The sequence below is a fragment of the Mauremys reevesii genome, linkage group 7 (genome assembly GCF_016161935.1).
Source record: "Mauremys reevesii isolate NIE-2019 linkage group 7, ASM1616193v1, whole genome shotgun sequence".
NCBI classification, from domain to species: Eukaryota; Metazoa; Chordata; order Testudines; family Geoemydidae; genus Mauremys; species Mauremys reevesii.
The window spans coordinates 63,752,730-63,771,901 of record NC_052629.1 but is presented as its reverse complement, the minus strand read 5'-3'; the positions used below and the strand labels follow the sequence as shown (position 1 = coordinate 63,771,901).

General features: G+C 39.6%; 1 protein-coding gene across 8 annotated transcripts in view; it reads left to right on the top strand.

Moving 5' to 3' along the window:
- ADK (adenosine kinase) overlaps positions 1-19,172 on the top strand; it is a 560,340-nt gene that overhangs the window by 112,512 nt on the left and 428,656 nt on the right. For 3 of the 8 annotated variants that reach the window (XM_039547065.1, XM_039547063.1, XM_039547064.1), the window contains one exon: positions 1,096-1,144. The exons of the other annotated variants lie outside the window; for them this stretch is intronic. In XM_039547065.1, coding sequence (XP_039402999.1) covers positions 1,119-1,144 — 26 coding nt within the window. In that variant the 5' untranslated portion in view covers positions 1,096-1,118. The remainder of the gene's footprint in view (positions 1-1,095; positions 1,145-19,172) is intronic. 8 annotated transcript variants of the gene reach the window in all.

Here is a 19,172-nt window from a genome sequence, read left to right as displayed (position 1 = left end):
GTAGGTTAGACTTCATTGCCCACTCAGTCTTTATTTCCTCAGCTGAGCCTGGCCACAAGGGTATTAATTAGTGCTCAGTATGGTGATTTTTTTTATCTTAAACAGATGGCCATCTACTAGGGATGCAATTAAGACCAGTAGCCAATCTATATAATAAGATTCCAGGATTGTCACCTGTCTCTGTCATTCTGAAGCTTAGCATGTCTGAGTCAATGTGAAGTAAATGGAAATAGCGACAGACATGGTTGGGGGCTCTCTTTTTGCTCAGAATATCACTAGATTCAGTCATAACTGGGATATGCAATCTGTTACCGTCCAGTTCTGTTACCATTCAGTATAAGTTCTTTTGACTTTACAAGTTACACCCATGCGACAGGAAGACACATAGCTATGCCATGCTGAGTGCTAGACCATTGTGATATCAACCAGTCACCACTCTTCCTCTACAGCTAATTTCATACAACAATTTCATTGGTTATATGGAGACTGTACAGATGGTGGATTACTTCGCCCAACTGCCACAGTTCTTCAAAACCACCTACCCACACAACAACAAACAACTCTCACAATAATCTCAAACACACACATGCCCTCAGGCAGTATACCCCCTTAAGTCACTATCTGCACAAATCAGCACAGTCTCCCAGCATGACATGCACATTCGCCTCCCGTCACTTGCACTTAACATTAAAACCATAAACTAGTGTAAAAACAGTTGAATAGTTTTCAGGCAGTTGCCTTTTCTTTCTTGTTTGATGAGAACTCCACAAGCATCAAACTAAAGTTTAGGAACTCAAATATGGATAGACCTACAGTCTGTTGAGAAATGTTATTCTATATACCTCATCTTAAACTTCCACTTCTTCATTATTATGGAGACACCAGTAGTAGCCCCATAGTTCACACTAAGTTCTGTGATTAAAGAAAGGATTAATTTCTTTTTTTAAACATATGGGAAAATACAGTGTATCCTCAAAATTATGGCCTTTACTATAGAATGAATTTTCTGGAAAGTTGCAAGTAAATCCATTAACTAGTTTTGGATCTGAAATTTATTTTACAGTGGTTCCTTTTTTCTTTTTTTTTTGGTCCCAGATGGTTTTAGCCGAATAAAGCAGATGCTTCAGACCTCCCATATAATTAGGTCAGTGAAATCTTGAGCATAGGCTACATTTGAAAAAGAAATTGGGATGAATGTTCTTCTCTGTCTAATAGCAGGGGAGCACCAGATGAGAGAGAGAACAGCTTAGCTTCAGTCTCATTAGGAATGACGGAAGGTGTGCCCATTGTGAACGAAGGCAATTCTTTGAGGGTTTTTTTTAAGGAAATTTTCTGATTGTCTCCGATGACAGAGAAACTTTGTTATAAGTAAATGCAAAAAATATTAATTAGTACTAAAATAGTACTTATCAAAATCTGCCTTTTGTGCCAAATCTAGCCAATCAGGTAAACAGGAAGGAGGGGGAAACTAGTATGAATCCACATAAATGCCTGCATGCAGGGGATGAAGGAGGAAGAGGAAACTTGAGGTGTGTTTGCAGGGCCATGTGGGGTGCAGGAGGAAGGGAGGATTTGAGGAATTCACCAGTACAAAAGCATAGTGGCCAGCTAAGTAGGGTTTTCTGCTACTTTATTTTGCCAAAACATCACAAAGCAGCAGGAGTGTGTACTCAGTTTCCCAGGGACATGGAATATGGAATGTGTGTATAGATGCATAGTGGGAAGTGCAAGAAGGAGGTGAAATTTGGAGGACAGGAAGGAGGGGAAAACTTTAGTGTGTATTCCAGCTGTGATGCATTTTTCTTGCAAAAAAAGCAGGTGTAAATCCAGCTTAACTGGCCGTTGTGCTCTCCTACTGGTGAATCGGACTCTAAAAGTTAAATTGCAAAAATAATGTAAAGTTGATATTAATATCTTCAGCTGCTTAGAAATATCACATAACATTCTCTTTGACTTTCATGTTTAGTTTTAGTGAATTCAATTTTAATTAAAAAGGAAATTCCTTGTTGACTCCATTAGGGTGGAAGAAAAAAAATCAGACATCTTTTAAAAATCAAGTTGATCAGGTCTGGCACCAGAAGTACTAAAATGCATGTGATTAAGGCATATGGTTATTGCATAGTGTCCCTGCAGGTTGTTCATATATATTTATATTTCCATATCTTAACATGTTTTAAGTTTAACCATAATTAAATACAGAAAAGAACACTAAACTTACAGTGCCACTTCAACCAAAGCATCAAATACTCTTGTCACTACAAAGCATTAGATTATCAAATGTTAAATCCAAATGAGTCAGCACAATGAGGTATCATGGATTGAGAATATCAGATAATGAATGGATTGTGTGTGACCTAAAATGAGCTTATGTGGTAAGTGAATGTCAGGGTCGTGTCACATGTAGAGAGAGATCGGTGTGAAGTGTACATATAGATATGTTTGTCCAGGAGGGTGTGTGAACACGTGTCCATGCATGACAATGATGTACTGGCAGTATAAGTGTATAATACAGACTCAGATAGTGATTGTGTGTGGCTTTGTGTATATAGGGAAATGTTTGGTAAGGCTGGGGGATTAGACTTTTTGTCTGGCCTCTGCATTGCAAAATTGTTGAATATAAGTCTTATTCAGATCTGTCTGTGTACTTCTATAGCTCCAATCACCATAGTATCTGAGTGCCTAACAAGCATTAATTTATTTATCCTAGCAACAGCAATTAACGATGAGTCTTGAAGCGGCAGGTTGATCTTCACCTTTACTGTGTGAAAACTGCAGTTAACAGTGCAGAGAAGATCATGCTGTTAAGGTGGTCCAAATTTCTGTTTTAGAGACTGAGGCAATTTATGGCAACCTTTCCTAATATGGAGGTATATGAACCACAGGGTGGGGCCAAACTGATCCAGGGGGTTGAGGCAGAGAGGAGCAGTAGAGTAGAGGTAAACTACATGATTCTAGATCTACTTCCCCTGTCCTGTCCCTACATACCCCCTGCAAACATGTTTTAAAGCCAACTTCTTCTCACCCTACTCCTGAGGTGGTCCTTAATGCTGATGTACGTGGGAAGTACTCACTTGGAGATCCTCAGGCAGGAGCTCCTCAACCCAAGTTTCTCTCTTCTGCTTTCCTGATATTCACCTCTGCCATGTGTGCATGCAGCTGGGTGTCTTGAATGGAGGCCCCCATCCTGATCCCCAAGAGCTTGTAGCCTTCAAAGGAAATAAGAAAGTGAGGCCATCAGAAGAGTAAATAGGCAAAAACTGACCAACAATAGAACAAGAAAGATCAGTGGAAAACAGACAGAAAAGAATATTGAGGACTAGGCTTCAGAAGTGTGGTGGCGCATGCACTAAGTAGATACCGGGTTCAGGCTCCAGTCAAAACAAAACAGGACTTCTGGTTTTGGAGAAGGTTCTTTCAATCCAGTGTGTACTTCGGTAACTCGATTTTTCAGTACTAAAATGGTTTCACACTATAAAGCCTGTAAATATTATGGGCAAATTAGTTAATTCATATCCAGTAGCTAGTTGTAAGTGCTCTATATTTAAGATGCAATTCCTCTCTTCAACTGAGTTGTTTGTACTACCTTCCCCACTTGGATTCCCCCTACTCTCAGAATGTAGATTCCTTCCAGGCCCATCTTGTTTCATCTCTCATTATTTCTCAGGCATGATCAAAAAATCGAATGGTTCTCTCTTTAAATGAAGAGATTGCCACTGGATGGTGCTATTGTTACGCTATTTGACTTCTGTTCTTCGATAACATGGACACCATAAGCAACCCCTCCTCCCATCTCCCCCCAAAAAATCTGTGAAGCCTTGTTAAAAGAAAATTTGGTGTTACTGGGTCACAATACCAACGTGGAAATATTCATCCTTAACCTATACCTTTGAAAAGGTTGAGCGGAGGGTAACTGTCTTATGTGGCCTGTATTTGTGCTTTGCAGATTATTGTTTAATATAAACTTGACAGGGAGCCCACTGTTTGATAATACAATTGTTTTTATTGTAGATGATCTTGATGAAGGAGACATATAAGCCAATCCGCTCTTTAAAATCTGCATATTCATAAAAAGTCTAATTATCCATAAAGAGATGCTGAGTTACTGAAATTGTCACTTGGAATGCCTTTCTAACAAGGGGATTGTCTTTTAAAACGGCAGGGGTTACATAGTTAGCTATCTAATACATTTAAAAAAAAAGTTTTGACTGCTTTATGCAAATACAGTGCATTACCCCATATAAACGAGAAGGTAAATCAGCTTTTGAAAGCCCTTCATATTTTTTTTTTGAGGTGGGAAAAATGAGTCCTCCATATAAATTTGCATTTCAAGCAGTAAGCAATGGCACACGCTTTTAAAGATTGCAGTTTAATGATTAGGCTAGAGATGGAGAGTTAAAATGTCTAGAATGTTTTGAAATTTATCTTCAAATATATTGTATGAAGAATTGAAGATGCACTCCAGTTTTTCAGATATGCTGAAGTTAAAAATGGTATTGTGATTTTTATATTCTTCCTCCTTTCTCTCTTCCTTTGCTCCCTTTTCACTTGTACTTATTTCATTTGGTTGGATCTGCCCACAGAAGTTGCAGCATAAAACATAGGTTAAATTTAAAAGAAAAGAAACCGAGTGCTACCAATGCCAGTCCTTAATTTAGTGTCTCGCATGGACTTGGCAAAGAAGGTGACCTTGTAAACAAGATGCATGTTTCAGAAGAGGTTTACTTGCTTGATGAACTCGCTCATCTCTGACTGAAACCAAAGCTGCTTGTTCCCTCCATTCGCAGTAGGCCAGACCTTCAGTTTATCTATCATATGTCCACTAAATCTGTCCTGTGAATTTAAACTTACATTTGCTTGGTTATTTTTCCCATACATTTACTGTTTAAAAATATATAGCTGTGCTTCTTTTGTTTGTTAATTCTAAAAAGTAACAGTTCCTCTTATGAAGAAATTGGGAAGCATGGTGTGTCCCAAGCCCTCCTAGTCTAAAAGGCGAGCTTTCCTGTATAATTGCTTATTTACTCCTGGGGGAATTCTGCATGCCCGCAGAATTCATATCCCTCCGCAGAATTTCTTTGCTTCCCTGCAGAAAATGATAAGGAAGCTGTGCATGAGTGGGGGTGGGGCTGGGGAGGCCCCTGGGCATAGTCTGAGGGAAGCATTGCCCCTCAAATAGAGGCAAGGCATACAAGGGGTCATGAAAGGTCACATGCCACTGCCCCCCCACCTTTTCTGCGAATTTTCAATTTTTTGGCGCAGACTTCCCTGAGGTATTGCTGTGTGGTATTGTTTTCTCTATTGTTTTGCCATGTCTGGACATATAGCGCTGAAGCGTGTCTGGTGAAGACACTCTATGCCCATGGGAAAAGCTCTCCCGCCGACATAGCACTGTGTATGTGAGCACTTATGTCAGTGTAACTTCTGTCACTCGAGGTGGAATATTCACATCCCTGAGCGACGTAAGTTTTGCCAACATAGGCTGTAGTGTAGACATAGCTTTCGTGTGCAGTTTTTGCCCTTATACCCTGAGCCCACAAATCATTAACTTCTCATTACAGAAAGAAAACGTTTCAGTTGCTGGTATAGCTGTTGGCTTTATCTAGTGCAAGCAAATTACGGACAGTGGCTTAGTTTTGATGCAACAATAAATTCTTGAATAAAACAATACTGTGCTATGTATGTGTGTTCTTATATAGCTAGGGTAATATTGCTCCTAAAACTTCAGTGTGAGATTTTGTCTTACTGGATACATCTATGCTGCAATAAAAGACCTGCGGTATGGCCATGGCTAACTCGTGCCAGCTGGCTTGGGCTAAAGGGCTGTGTAATTGTGGCCTAAATGTTTAGGCTTGGCCTGTAGCCTGAGCTCTGGGACCCGCCCACTTCACATTGTCTTAGAGCCCAGGCTCCAGCTCAAGCCTGAATGTCTACACCACAATTAAACATCCACTTAGCCCGAGCCCTATGAGCCTGAGTCAGCTGGCACTGGGCAGCTGCAGGTTTTTAATTGCAGTGTAGACATAACCACTGTGCCTAGCATAATGGGGCTTTAGTTTTGGTTGGGGTGTCTAGGGACTTCTGTAACACAAGTAATTGGTAATAACTTGATATCCATTAAAAATTAGTAAAAAGAACAGGAGTACTTGTGGCACCTTAGAGACTAACAAATTTATTTCAGCATAAGCTTTCGTGGGCTACAGCTCACTTCTTCGGATGCATAGAATGGAACACAGAGACAGGAGATATTTATACATACAGAGAACGTGAAAAGGTGGAAGTATGCATACCAACAGGAAGAGGATAATCAATTGAGATGAGCTATCATCAGCAGAAGAAAAAAAACTTTTGAAGTGATAATTGAGATGACCATAGAAGGTGTGAGGAGAACTTAACATAGGGAAATAGATTCAATTAGTGTAATGACCCAACCATTTCCAGTCTCTGTTTAAACCTAAGTTAATTGTATCTAATTTGCATATTAATTCGAGTTCAGCAGTCTCTCTTTGGAGTCTGTTTTTGAAGTTTTTTTGTTGCAAAATTGCCACCTTCAAGTCTCTCACTGAGTGGTTAGAGAGGTTGAAGTGTTCTCCCACTGGTTTTTGAATGTTATGATTCCTGATGTCAGATTTGTGTCCATTTATTCTTTTGCATAGAGACTGTCCAGTTTGGCCAATGTACATGGCAGAGGGGCATTGTTGGCACATGATGGCATATATCACATTGGTAGAGGTGCAGGTGAATGAGCCCCTGATGGTATGGCTGATGTGATTAGGTCCTATGATGGTGTCACTTGAATAGATATGTGGACAGAGCTGGCATCGGGCTTTGTTGCAAGGATAGGTTCCTGGGTTAGTGTTTATGTTGTATGGTGTGCGGTTGCTGGTGAGTATTAGCCTCCCAACCTGAAGCAGTCTGTAAGCTTGTCTCCCAAGATCTGTGAGAGTGAGGGATCATCTTTAAGGATAGGTTGTAGATCTTTGATGATGCGCTGGAGAGGTTTTAGTTGGGGGCTGTAGGTGATGGCTAGTGGCGTTCTGTTTTCTTTGTTGGGCCTGTCCTGTAGTAGGTGGCTTCTGGGTACTCTTTGGCTCTGTCAATCTGTTTTTTCAATTCAGCAGGTGGGTATTGTAGTTTTAAGAATGCTTGATAGAGATCTTGTAGGTGTTTGTCTCTGTCTGAGAGATTGGAGCACATACAGTTGTATCTTAGAGCTTGGCTGTAGACGATGGATCGTGTGGTGTGTCCTGGATGGAAGCTGGAGGCATGTAGGTAAGGATAGCAGTCAGTGGTGTTTATGTGACCATCGCTTATTAGCACAGTAGTGTCTAGGAAATGGACCTGTTATCATTTATTTATTTATTCCTCTGTGACCCTCGCCCTCTAAACCTGCATCATTCATTTTATTGCACTCAGGACAAAAAAAGAGGAAGGGAAAGAAATGGAGGGGAATACAGATTTCTAAATGGGAAAAATATATTTCAAAAATGTTTGAGAAATTTCTAAAAAAAAAACCCAAATATTTATTTTGAAATGTTCAAAATGAAAACGTTTGCAATTTCACTGTTTTTCACTATTTTATAAGATCTACCTAAGATGATCTGCCTATGATCTTCTGGGGAATCTGTGTAGGTTGTAGCAACCTAGGTTTGAAGCACTCATATGAAGTATTCTACTGGGCCATGTGCCATGTTTCTGTTCACAGACTGGCCTTCAAAATACAAGCCTGGGATATTTACTCCCAATAAATATATATTGTTGATCAAAAGTGTATTTATAAGATAAGATTCTAAAATATCCTGTTGGAAGGGCAAAAAGGTTTTTGATGATTTTTCTTAATCAGAATAGAAATGTATTTTGCGGGACAATATTTATTTTTCTTCTGTGTACTGGGGTGCTGGGATTCACCAGTGGATAATAGGAGTAATGGTTTCCCTGGGCACATTTTGTTTTGCAGCTTTGTAGGTTTTTTCCAAAGTAACATTCTCTCAGTTACATTAAAAGAAAGGAGCTAAAATATCTATATAACTTTTTAATAATTTTTATAACCTGTGAATGAACTAAGAATGAAATGTGTTTAAAACCCCCCACTAATGGAAATTAAAATTATAAATTAAGGTGACTAGATAAATGATTCAGGATATACCTTTTCATTTGTTTTTCTCTCCCGTTGTTCATGACCACCATCCTGTACGGAGAAAGGATGTGGTTCATATTAAATCCTCCAGCTTTTTGGTTGAGAGGAAGAATGGTGTGGATAGTCTTGAGAGAGGTAGATGCCCAACCCCTTCCTCTGTAGAAATCAATACGTATACAACATATCCAGTCTTGGCCATTGAAAAAACCATGAATCCCAGATACATTCCCAAATGGAGTTCTCACATGTTTATTGGATGGGCCCTGCTCACTTAAGTTTTTTACTGTAGCTTTATTTTCTGACTGTTAAGAAGCAACACATCACATACTCATGTTTTAGGCAGTGAGAATGAATATAGACGGGGTGTTCGACAGTCAAGATCTAGCAATATTGTCAAATTGCAGCAGTGGCTGTGTAGCATATGCTTTTAAATGTGTAATGTACAGTAGTCGTGATAGATTTCATATAAAAAATTTGTTTCAGAGCATTGTACTTCAAATGTGATGAATAAGATAATTTTTTAAAGGAAATTTAAACAGATGGTAATCTGTTCAGGATTCTCATTCCTGGGTTTTAGCTCCTTATTGTGAGACTGATGAAACTCCCGATAGTTAATGTTTTTGTTTTTCCCTTTTTTTTTTTTGAGGTATTTCTCTCCAATATTTTTTGACATTCAACAATTGTGCTTCACTGTCTGCTTTTTTCAGCACAGCTAGTTTTGTGACTTGGTTCTGCTCTTTGGTTCTTGCCGCATTCTGCGTGGTAGTACCTTGGCATTACCATAATGATTCAACATCAGTATTTTCTCAGTATATTAATTCTAATTTATATTTTTCACCCTGTCAATGGTTGATTTTGTGTGCTTCATTGCCAAAGTTCTAAGGGATGTTTCAGTACCCTGCGACTCAGTGCTCTGGTGCTAGTGCTATTTGGAATATGGTTCTGGGCTCAATGCCTCAACACCGAACTTTTTTCTTTCTTCATGTTTGATACCATTATGGCTCTCTCCTTAACAGCTGTAGCTCCTGGCAGGATAGAGATCTTTAGGTGTCATGTCTTGGAACGGGTGGTGCTCTTAACATTTCAAAAGCAATTTACTGGAATGACATACACTTACGTACAAGTGGAAGCAGTTTGCAGTGTGGTAAATAAGCCAGTGTTTATTTCTGCCCCAAAATTGCTAATCTGTTTATCTTTACTTGCCTGGGTTTAACTATTACACTGTATCTCTGTCCTCTTTCTCCTCCACCCGCTCCCTCTAGCTGGGACTAATGTCCCTGAGAGACTGGGGCATCCCTAAAATCCCCTCACCTCAGTGACTTACTTCTCCCCCAGCTAACCAAACAGACGCGTCTGAGCTGCCAGGGAGGGGGTAAGTGAGTACTGGTGCAGCTTCTCTTTGCTTCCCCACAGAAACCATTTTCTTCAAGGAAGCAAAGAAAATCTGCAGTGGGGTGTCATTTTTCTGCTGGGCCGCAGTGGCGCTGAATTTCCGCAGGAATGTAAATGTGTAAGAAGCACATGCAGAGGTTTATTTTTGAGGTAAATCCCCAAAATCACAATATAATGTAACCTTTTATATTTAAATGTCCCATATTATGTCATGATTTATTTCCAAGTACTTGAAGTTGTTTAAAACAACTTAGTTCAGCTGGATGAACTTTGATCATAATGGAGAACATTTAATTGTACTGTGAGGAGATTTAACACTATGGTGTTTATCTTGAGGAGAATTTTGTTTGCAAGTAAGCATTGTGTATTGTGACAAAGTCCCTCTTCTACCTTGGTGGGTCCTGCGCTTCTTGGCGGATTTGTTCACCTCAGTGATCTTCCCCTCTGGTGGAACCCACAGTCTGGATCAACTCCTCCTGTGTCTGATCAGGAGTTGGGAGGAACCCGGGCCCACCCTCTACTCCGGGTTCCAGCCCAGGGCCCTGTGGATTGCAGCTGTCTATAGTGCCTCTTATAACAGCTGCATGACAGCTACAATTCCCTGGGCTACTTCCCCATGGCCTCCTCCAAACACCTTCTTTATCCTCACCACAGGTCCTTCCTCCTGGTGTCTGATAATGCTTGATTGTATGATAATTCCTCAATCCTCCAGCAGCACACCCTCTCAGTCTCAGCTCCTTGTGCCTCTTGCTCCCAGCTCCTCACACACATTTCTGTCCTCTGGCTCCTCCTCCCCTGACTGGAATGAGCTCCTTTTTAAACCAGGTGCCCTGATTAGCCTGCCCTGATTGGCTGCAGGTGCTCCAATCAAAGTAGCTAGCTCCAGTGCCTTCTAGAAAGATCTTAATTGGCCCCAGGTGCCTTGATTAACCTGGAGCAACTGCCATTTTGGTTACCATGGTCCTAGGGATTTGTTTAGCCTGGGGCTAACATACCTGTTCCTCAGTACTTTACTGTAGCCATCCGGCCTTGCCCCATCACAGTATGTAAATATCTTAAAACATTGATTTCTATAGAATAAAAAATGAGGTAATCTTTGGGTTGACATTCAAATGAGTATTAAACTGAAGAATGTAGTTATTAAAGAGAACAACTTGGAAAGCAGAAACTTGTTAAATATTTTAGATTTCTGCAATTGCTTCAGAAAAAATAAAGATACTAACTTTCCAGGCCCACCTTGATCAATTACGTGCTCATTTGGGGTCAGATCATATGGGGCTTATAAAGTGTGACTTCTTGAATTTCCTCACAAATTGGGAAGAGTATAGGGAGCCTGCCTCAGAAATGTTTGCAGTTACTGTGCTCACAGTACAGCACTCAGCTAGCAGATTGGATTTCCTTTAGTCCTCTAAATGTAGAAAATTTGTGTTGATATGTCAATTCTCAAGAGTAGTGGTGAAGTGTTTTAAAAAAAGAAAAGAGAATTGGGTAAACTAACCTAACCTAAACTAAACTCCATATTGCCTAAATGAGAAGTGGGTAAACTGTTTACCTGTGTTTACTCTGTGACTATGCTACGGGGGTGGAGCCTCTTTGTACTGTCAGTGCACTGGAAGCACTATCTCTGCATGCTTGGGAGCACAAAGGAGAAATTTAAGCTTCTTTGAGGCACAATCCTTCTAGCTGCCACTTGTATGGTAGAGTTCTGAACCACTCATTATGTGGGTCAGTACCTTACACACACAGTCTGGTTCTTGATATATGTGAACTTTAAATTGTCCTCAGAAGCAGCTAACAGTAAAGGTCACTGGTATTGCCTGCTACAACTCTGATGAATAAAAGGAAGGCTGCTGTTCTAAAATGATTTGTAAAATATTCTGGATTTGTGGTGATAGTGCTAGGAAAGGTGTTTTCTTTTGCCCTTCATGCAGCCCTGCCTGAGCTGTACCCTAAAACAGGCCCCAATGAAAGGACTTGCTAATTATAGCCAATCCAAATGTGGGTTGTGTGGCTTTAGCTCACTATTTCAATCTTGATTATTGGTTGCCATTTTATCTGTGCAGTTTTCCTTATTTTGTTCTATAGATAAGCCGTAGCTACCTTTCCAGTCCAATATCTCATGCCAGAGAGAGAGAGAGATGACCTTCTCTCCTGACACTGTAAATCACAATGCAAATTCTCTACATTTAGAGGACTAAAAGATGAGCCAGTTCATTCCTCAGTTTGCTCACTATGTACTATCCTCCCTATCATCACTGCCAAAGTGTGTCACCATTTTTGTTGGCTCTGTATGTGAGAATTTGAAATGATCCTCAAACTTGAAACTGCTGGGGGTAAGAAAAAGCACTATCCATCAAGCTGTCTGGGTGGCTGTGGTGGTATTGTTAAACTTTGAAATGTTGAATTTCTGTGTTGGTTATGGTTAATGTGTATATAAGAAGCTTTTATTTCTTAAGAATAAACAATTGAATACACAGTGAAGAGTTCAGCACTGCACTCTTGGAAAATAACTACTATATTGGGATTTGAAGATATTAAGTATCTTTACAGGACTTGAGCACCTGTCCTAGCTGATAGTAATGCTCATCTGTTAATTATGGAGCCTCTGTGTACTGATAAGGTTTTATGAGAAGATTAAAAAGAAAACACACAAATCTAGAGGAAGTAAGTGATAACTGGCCGCTGTTGGTGATATTATAGTGTACTTTGATTATTATGCGGAACTTGCTACTAAAGAAACATACTAATGTAGTTTCTGAATGTGGCTTTTAGTCAGCTTCTGGGTGACTCTCCATCCTGCAGTTTAAGGTGTTAGTTACATTGGTTCTGGCAACCTCAGAAACCACTTTTCACTTTCTGTGGTACCTTGATGCAGAAGATAAGAGAGGCTGCAATGTCCTTATTGGTTCCTGTATTTGAACAGTGGCTGTGTGACAGCCTTTGGAGAAGAATGTAGGATATATTTATTTGGCTTGGCTATGTTCAGTTTTGGTTTTTGTTTTGACTAGTGTTGGCTACAGGAGTAAAGAGGATTTTAATGCTCAAGCAATTTAAATAAAATGTCCTTTACTGTGGAACATGCTGTATGACCAGTGTATTTCATCAGAGATTTCAGTCACATCATGTGTCATGGCTACCACAGCACAGCTGTTCTTAAATAGCCTTAATAGTACTGCAGGTTGCCTATATCGTTCATTTTTAAAATTTTGCTTACAGTACCTAAATGTCACATTGATTGCTGCTTGCAAAATTAAAAAGTGGTGGTACATGAATCAACATTTTCTTGGTATGAGTAGAAGTGGTACATACAAATGACTCCTGATCTGTCCCACCCAAAATTTGTGTGGCATGGATATTAGCAGCTCTGTCATGGAACGACAACATTTAAAATTTTTTTGACATACAGGATGCAAAGTAATTTGGAATACTAGATGCACACTATTGGAGCTCAGTTTAGGCAAGCAAAAAGTGCAAATCCCTTTCTGTTCCACCTAGACTATGGCTATGCAGAGTATCTTACAACTTTTAACATTTATTAGGTCTTTTACTTCAAGCTACTTTACCTTTTTGCCCTCTTGTTTTGGGTAAATTAAAATCCACCTCTTACTTCCTAGTAGGTAGACAGACTACTCTTCCTTATGGTATACACATCACTGGTATATTGGCCTGCTTTGTGGATCCTCAAGTCAGCCAATGTCTGCTGTTGACTGACTTGAATAGAGGTACTATTTATCTTTCACTGTCTGCCTTCTCCATGTAGCCTTCTTAAAATTAAGCATGGAGGTCCCTGAAAATGACCTCCGTGCTTTGCAGACATTACCCTTTTCCCTCTTTGAGGTAGTTTTTAGAATTATTTCCTCATTAAATGGAGAAGACGGGGGAATGAGGGCAGAAGGGCATCTGATCCAATTGTAGTGGGTTTGTGGGGTGGCAGTGGTGTGTTTTATGTAGCCTGAGATCTTCTGTTTTGTGGGTTTTTTAGCCTCTTTCGGTTTGGTCTGTTTTACCCTGCATTGTTGTTCAAAAGCAATGTTTTCCATTAGACAAGATTATGTGGTTATGACATAATTATTGACTGACTACATGGATCAGCTCCTTTGATTTGACCAGGCTCGTTTTTTCACAAGACTTCAGGGAATGAGTGAAAAGGAGGCTCAAAGGCACTTTGGTGCTCCCCTAAGATAGTCAGGGGTCAGTTTTGTCCCAAAGGAACTTACAGCAGCCTTAGGAGAGAGACTTTAAATTCCACTGGCCACAACAACCCCAACAAATCATTGCTTTAACAGGGGATCACCAGAGCATATAGCACTTTAGCTAAAGTCCCCCATAATATGTCTGTGGGAGGGTGGAGTGGGGAGAAAGCTGTTGCAGAGCCTGCTGTTCTGTCTCAGGAATTCCCAAGGGAACGGGGTATAGGGGTGGGGTTTAAGGATCTGGCCTATTTGTTTTTAAACCTTTTAGAAATTTTATTCTTGAACTTTGAGATTTGAGGCTTATCACGTCCATTCAGGAAATCTCTTTAAAAACTCTCTAGAGTGTTTGAATTTGTGGTGAGTTCTGTAATGTGTTTAAACTTCAGAGAGAAATCAGTTAAATTCCTAAACTTTTGAAAAAGCACCACCATATATCAAAATGTCGAAAGACTAAACAATGGAAAACTGACCTACTTTCATATAACTGGAAAGGTTGATGGTTTATTTGGATCTCTTTGGTGAAGTGTAGCGTTTTGACCTTCTCTGTCTGCTCATAAGCAAGATTTCCCAAAAGTTCAGTTATTTTTACTTTATTTTCTAATCTTGCTTAAATTCCTATAGTACTCGTGGTGAAGTCATTGAAAAACTCGTTTGTTAGCCTTGCATTGGAGAAACGCGCTTGCTTTTCTTAAATTACATGCATTAAATTGATTGGAAATTGGTCCATTAGTTACACTGATTTAAAGTGCCAGAAAATTGATCTAAATTTCATAATTTAAGAATGCAAACCGTTTCTCTTACTTATGGGAGGATGATTTATTTAGAGACCAACTGAAGCATGAGTATGTAGATAGTAAAATAGATAATGGAGATACAGTAGTTGATGGGGTAGGACTAAGAGTACAGTCACAATGTGTTTATGGAATACTTTTGTTGTAATCCTGTGAAAACCAAGCACACTCTGCATATCTGTGTTTCTTGTCAAAACTTCTGTGTTCATAGCATCACATTTTTAACACTGGCATGTCTTTCACTACCCTTGTTATAGTGTTTTGAAGATTATTAGCAAGCATCATGTCTACTTAATGTACCTTTTTAAAATAAAAAGCTTTTCAGTTGTAATGGATGAAGTAGTGTGCTTCTATAATGTATTCAGAAAAGTTGCTGAAATTGTGGACTGGGAGATTTCAAAAGATTAATTTACAGGAAAGAGTGGGGAGGTATAAGAACACGCTGCAGTTATGTTGGGAAGCAGTCATTTGAAAGAGGGAAACTTTCAAGTCTCTGTTCTTGCTATTAAGTCTCTGTCTGCTCACATAACTTCAAGTGCTTGTGTAACACAAATCCCACTTCTAATTCCATGGAACCAGCAAATCCTGTGTGAACATGCAGTAAACTGTTGAATGCAGATGATGTCTGTATATTCACAATGAGATTCAAATCATGGAGAAGTTGGATTTATTTTATTGGATTCTGTGAATAGCTCTGAAACAAAGGAATTGGAAACATGCTTCAAACTGAAGTTGAAAGTATTTGCACATTTGCTTTCCACAAATTTTTATACAAATTTGAATGAAAAGTCTAAAGATGACCTTCATGATGAATTCCTTTAAAATATTTTTTTTATTTGGACAGACCACTCATTGCGTATGGTTCATCTCTGTATGTGGTACATTCTTACATTAATTAAATGAATTTAGACCTGGGAATTTTAAATGAATGAAAGGAAATTGAGCATTAATATTCTCACCATAACCATAATCCATCCACTTAGTCCACAGGTAACGTTTTTTATTTTACTATATATATTCAAGCATAAATGTATTACTACATTTTGTACTAAAGCTAAACAATTGTTGTGCAAGTGTTATTACGTAAACAGCAAAAGTACTAAAAATTAGGGCATACAGTAAAGCAGTATAAATTATGGATTACAGGAAGTATATATGTTGATACAAAAAAAAGTCAAGGGTATATTTTTAACCAGTTCAATCAATTTGAAAGAACGGACATACTGGGTCAGACCAAAGGTCCATCTATCCCAGTATCCTGTCTTCTGACAGTGACCAATGCCAGGTGCCCCACAGGGAATTAACAGAACAGGTACTCATCAAGTGATCCATCCCATTGCCAATTCCCAGCTTCTGGCAAACAGAGGCTAGGGACACCATCCCTGTCCCTAATAACCATTGATGGACCTATCCCTCATGAACTTAGCTAGTTCTGTTTTGAACTAGATAAGGAATTTAATTGTATTCCTGCTCTTCACTTGTCTCCTTAGTTTGTAAACTCTTCAAAACTGGGACTAGGTCTCTGTGTGTACTTTTTACAAGGCCTAGCAAAAGGGGAACGCTTCTTAATTGGGGTCCCTGGGCACTAATATAAAATAAATATTAACTTAAGCAATAATACTAAATAGTGCTTGGTCCTCCAAAACCTAAGGCCTTGTCTACACTACAGAGTTTTGTTGACAAAAGTTTTATGTCAACACTGAAAAAGCTCTATAATAAAAATCGGTATTGCAAGTTCACACTTACTCCCTCTGTCAGCAGAGCGCGTCCACACTTGGGGCACTAGCATTGACAGTGTGAGCAGTTTACTGTGAGTACCTATCCCACAGTCCAGCACATTCTGTCGCTAGGTCTTGTGGGAAGGCAGAGCAGATCACGGCACATCTTGGGACTGGGCTCAATGTCCTGTGATGCATTGCTTTCTGTCCCAGCATTTCATGGACTTCCAGCTTGCTTTCACAGCATTTTCAATGGCCCTTCTTTGTTGTGCACCTCGGCATTTTTGTGAGACGGGATGGATCCTGCACTGCTCTCCTGTGCTCCGATAACTGTCATGAAGACATCGTGGGTGGCAGTGCAGTTAATCACGAAGATTCTAACTGAAGAAGACTCCCAGTTGCCTGACATGCTGTGTGATATGGATAGGAGCAACTTTAGATTGCTTTTGACATTCACAGAACAGCTGCAGAGGGTGGACTGTTGCTTCTGGGCTCGGGACACAAGCACAGAATGGTGGGATCATATCGTCATGAAGGTGTGGGATGATGAGCAGTGGCTACAGAACTTTTGGATGCGGAAGACAATCTTCCTGGAACTGTGTGTGGAGATCCCCTCGCACTGTGGCGCAAGGACACCAGAATGAGATCTTCCCTATCAGTTGAGAAGCATGTGGCAATCGCTGTGTGGAAGCTGGTGACTCCAGATTGCTACTGGTGGGTTATGAATCAATTTGGAGTCAGGAAGTTGACCATTGGGGCTGCATTAATGCAAGTGTGAAGGACAATTAATCACATCCTGCTACAAACTACTGTGACTCTGGGAAATGTGTGTGAAATAGTGGACGGCTTTGCAGAAATGGTTTTCCTGAACTGTGGAGGGGGATAGATGGCACACACATTCCAATTTTGGCACCAGACCACCTTGTGACAGAGTACATCAATAAGAAGGGGTACTTTTCCATGGTGTTGCAGGCACTTATGGATCACCGTGGGCATTTCACTGACATCAACGCGGGGTGGTCCGGGAAGGTGCATGAGCCACGCATCTTCAGGAACATCAGCCTGTATAGAAAGCTACAAGTGGGGACTTTCTTTCCAGACCAAAAGATTATAGTGGGGGATGTTGAAATGCCCATAGTGATTCTGGGAGACTGCCAAACCTGGGTGACCCTGCTGGGAGCGCCACATCATTGTCTAATTCCACCTCTTCATCAATGATTTCATCCTCCAGGTTAGGTCTTCTTTCCGCCTCCTCCAGGCCTGCTTGAAGTATCCACGGGGTTCTTGGCAGTGGAGGTGGGGTCACCACCGAGGATAGCGTCTAGCTCCTTATAGAACCGGCAGGTCTTAAGTACAGCACCAAAGTGACGGTTTGCTTCCCTTGCTTTATAGTATGCCTGCCTCAGCTCCTTTATCTTTGCTCTGCACTGCGGTGTGTCCCAGTTATAGCCCTTTTCACACAAGCCTCAAGAAATCTGCCCGTAGGTATCCCAATTCCTACAGCTCAAGCACAGACAATGGCAACACTCTCATATTGAATTCAGTGGCGTCAGGATTTCACTATAGTATTCTAAGAAAGTTGACAGATTGTTCAAAGTCACTAACACCATCATAAGAATTTGGGGATATTTATAGAGAGAGCCTTGAAATTATTATTACGTTGGTTTTCTAACTTCAGAGCAGAAGTCTTTCATTTTGAAAATTTCCCAGATCATGTAAAGATGATTCTCCCATATAATGGCATTACTTCTACCTTTTTGTTGTTACCTGTATATGTATTTTGTTTTGAGACTGTCATAACTGATAATATCTAATCAGAGTTTTCATGATATCCTTCTGATAATCTGTAGAGACTTGGTTCATTTTCTTTTCCCAATCTTACCTCACCTTGCATTCTAATAGTGCCTGTACTTCTGTAAAAATATGTATCTATAATTTTCCTATTTTTTTCCTTCATAACTTCCTTTGTTTGTTTGTAATAATCTAGGTAAAAGGAATGGAAAAGTCAATTTTTCTAACTTACGTTTCCCTTGAATTGTGTGAAATTCTTTAGTGCAATTTTGACAAATGTATCTGTTTTAATCTTGTTTTTGTCCCCTAGTACCTTTTCTGGGATTTGGTATAATATATGGGATTTTATAAATAGTGATCAGATTTGAACAATCCCATGAAAACGCTAGTCTTCATAATTGAAGCACACTAAAAAGCCATGGGTTATTTTTTTGGTTGACATACATTGCAGCTCTGTTTCTTTTGGTGATAAACTTTTTTTCCCCCAATCTGGAACAAGGATGATGAGATCAAATAGTTACAAGATATAATTTGGGTTGCACAATACAATAGCCATTATATTTGACAAGGATAGTCCTCTATTTTTCTTCAAGAGCTACAAAGATTTTTATTTGACTCTTGGTATGCTCATATTCCATATGAGTTTCACATGCATTTTCCAGTTATGTCAATCTGTTTTTTTGGTATTGATATAAAATATTTTTTAGGACAATGTTTGTGTATTGTTTCTATTCTGCCTGGTAAGGATAATGTAGAACATCCCACCCATTTAAATCTTACTGGAAATTACTCAAAGCAATTACTTGTTTTGAAATTACTCTTAGATCTGGCACTTTTTAACTAAGTATATTCATTCTTTTTTTTTTGTTCCTCTTAAATGTATTCCCAGCATCAATATTTTCTGATCTTTTGCAGACTTGTCGTCATCACTTCTTGTTTTTATGTCCTTTATCTTTATCCTGGAGCTAGCAATTGAGCCCTACATGCGTGCAAGGTGTCTGCATTAAGGTTATGATGAAAAACTTGACATATGTAATTTGCTTTTTTTTGCTGTATGTATTCAGGGCATATCTGTGGGTCACATTGCCACCTCTGTCTTCACCCTGGAATAGAGAGAATTTGATGGAGAGAGGGGAATCAAATATATTTTGAC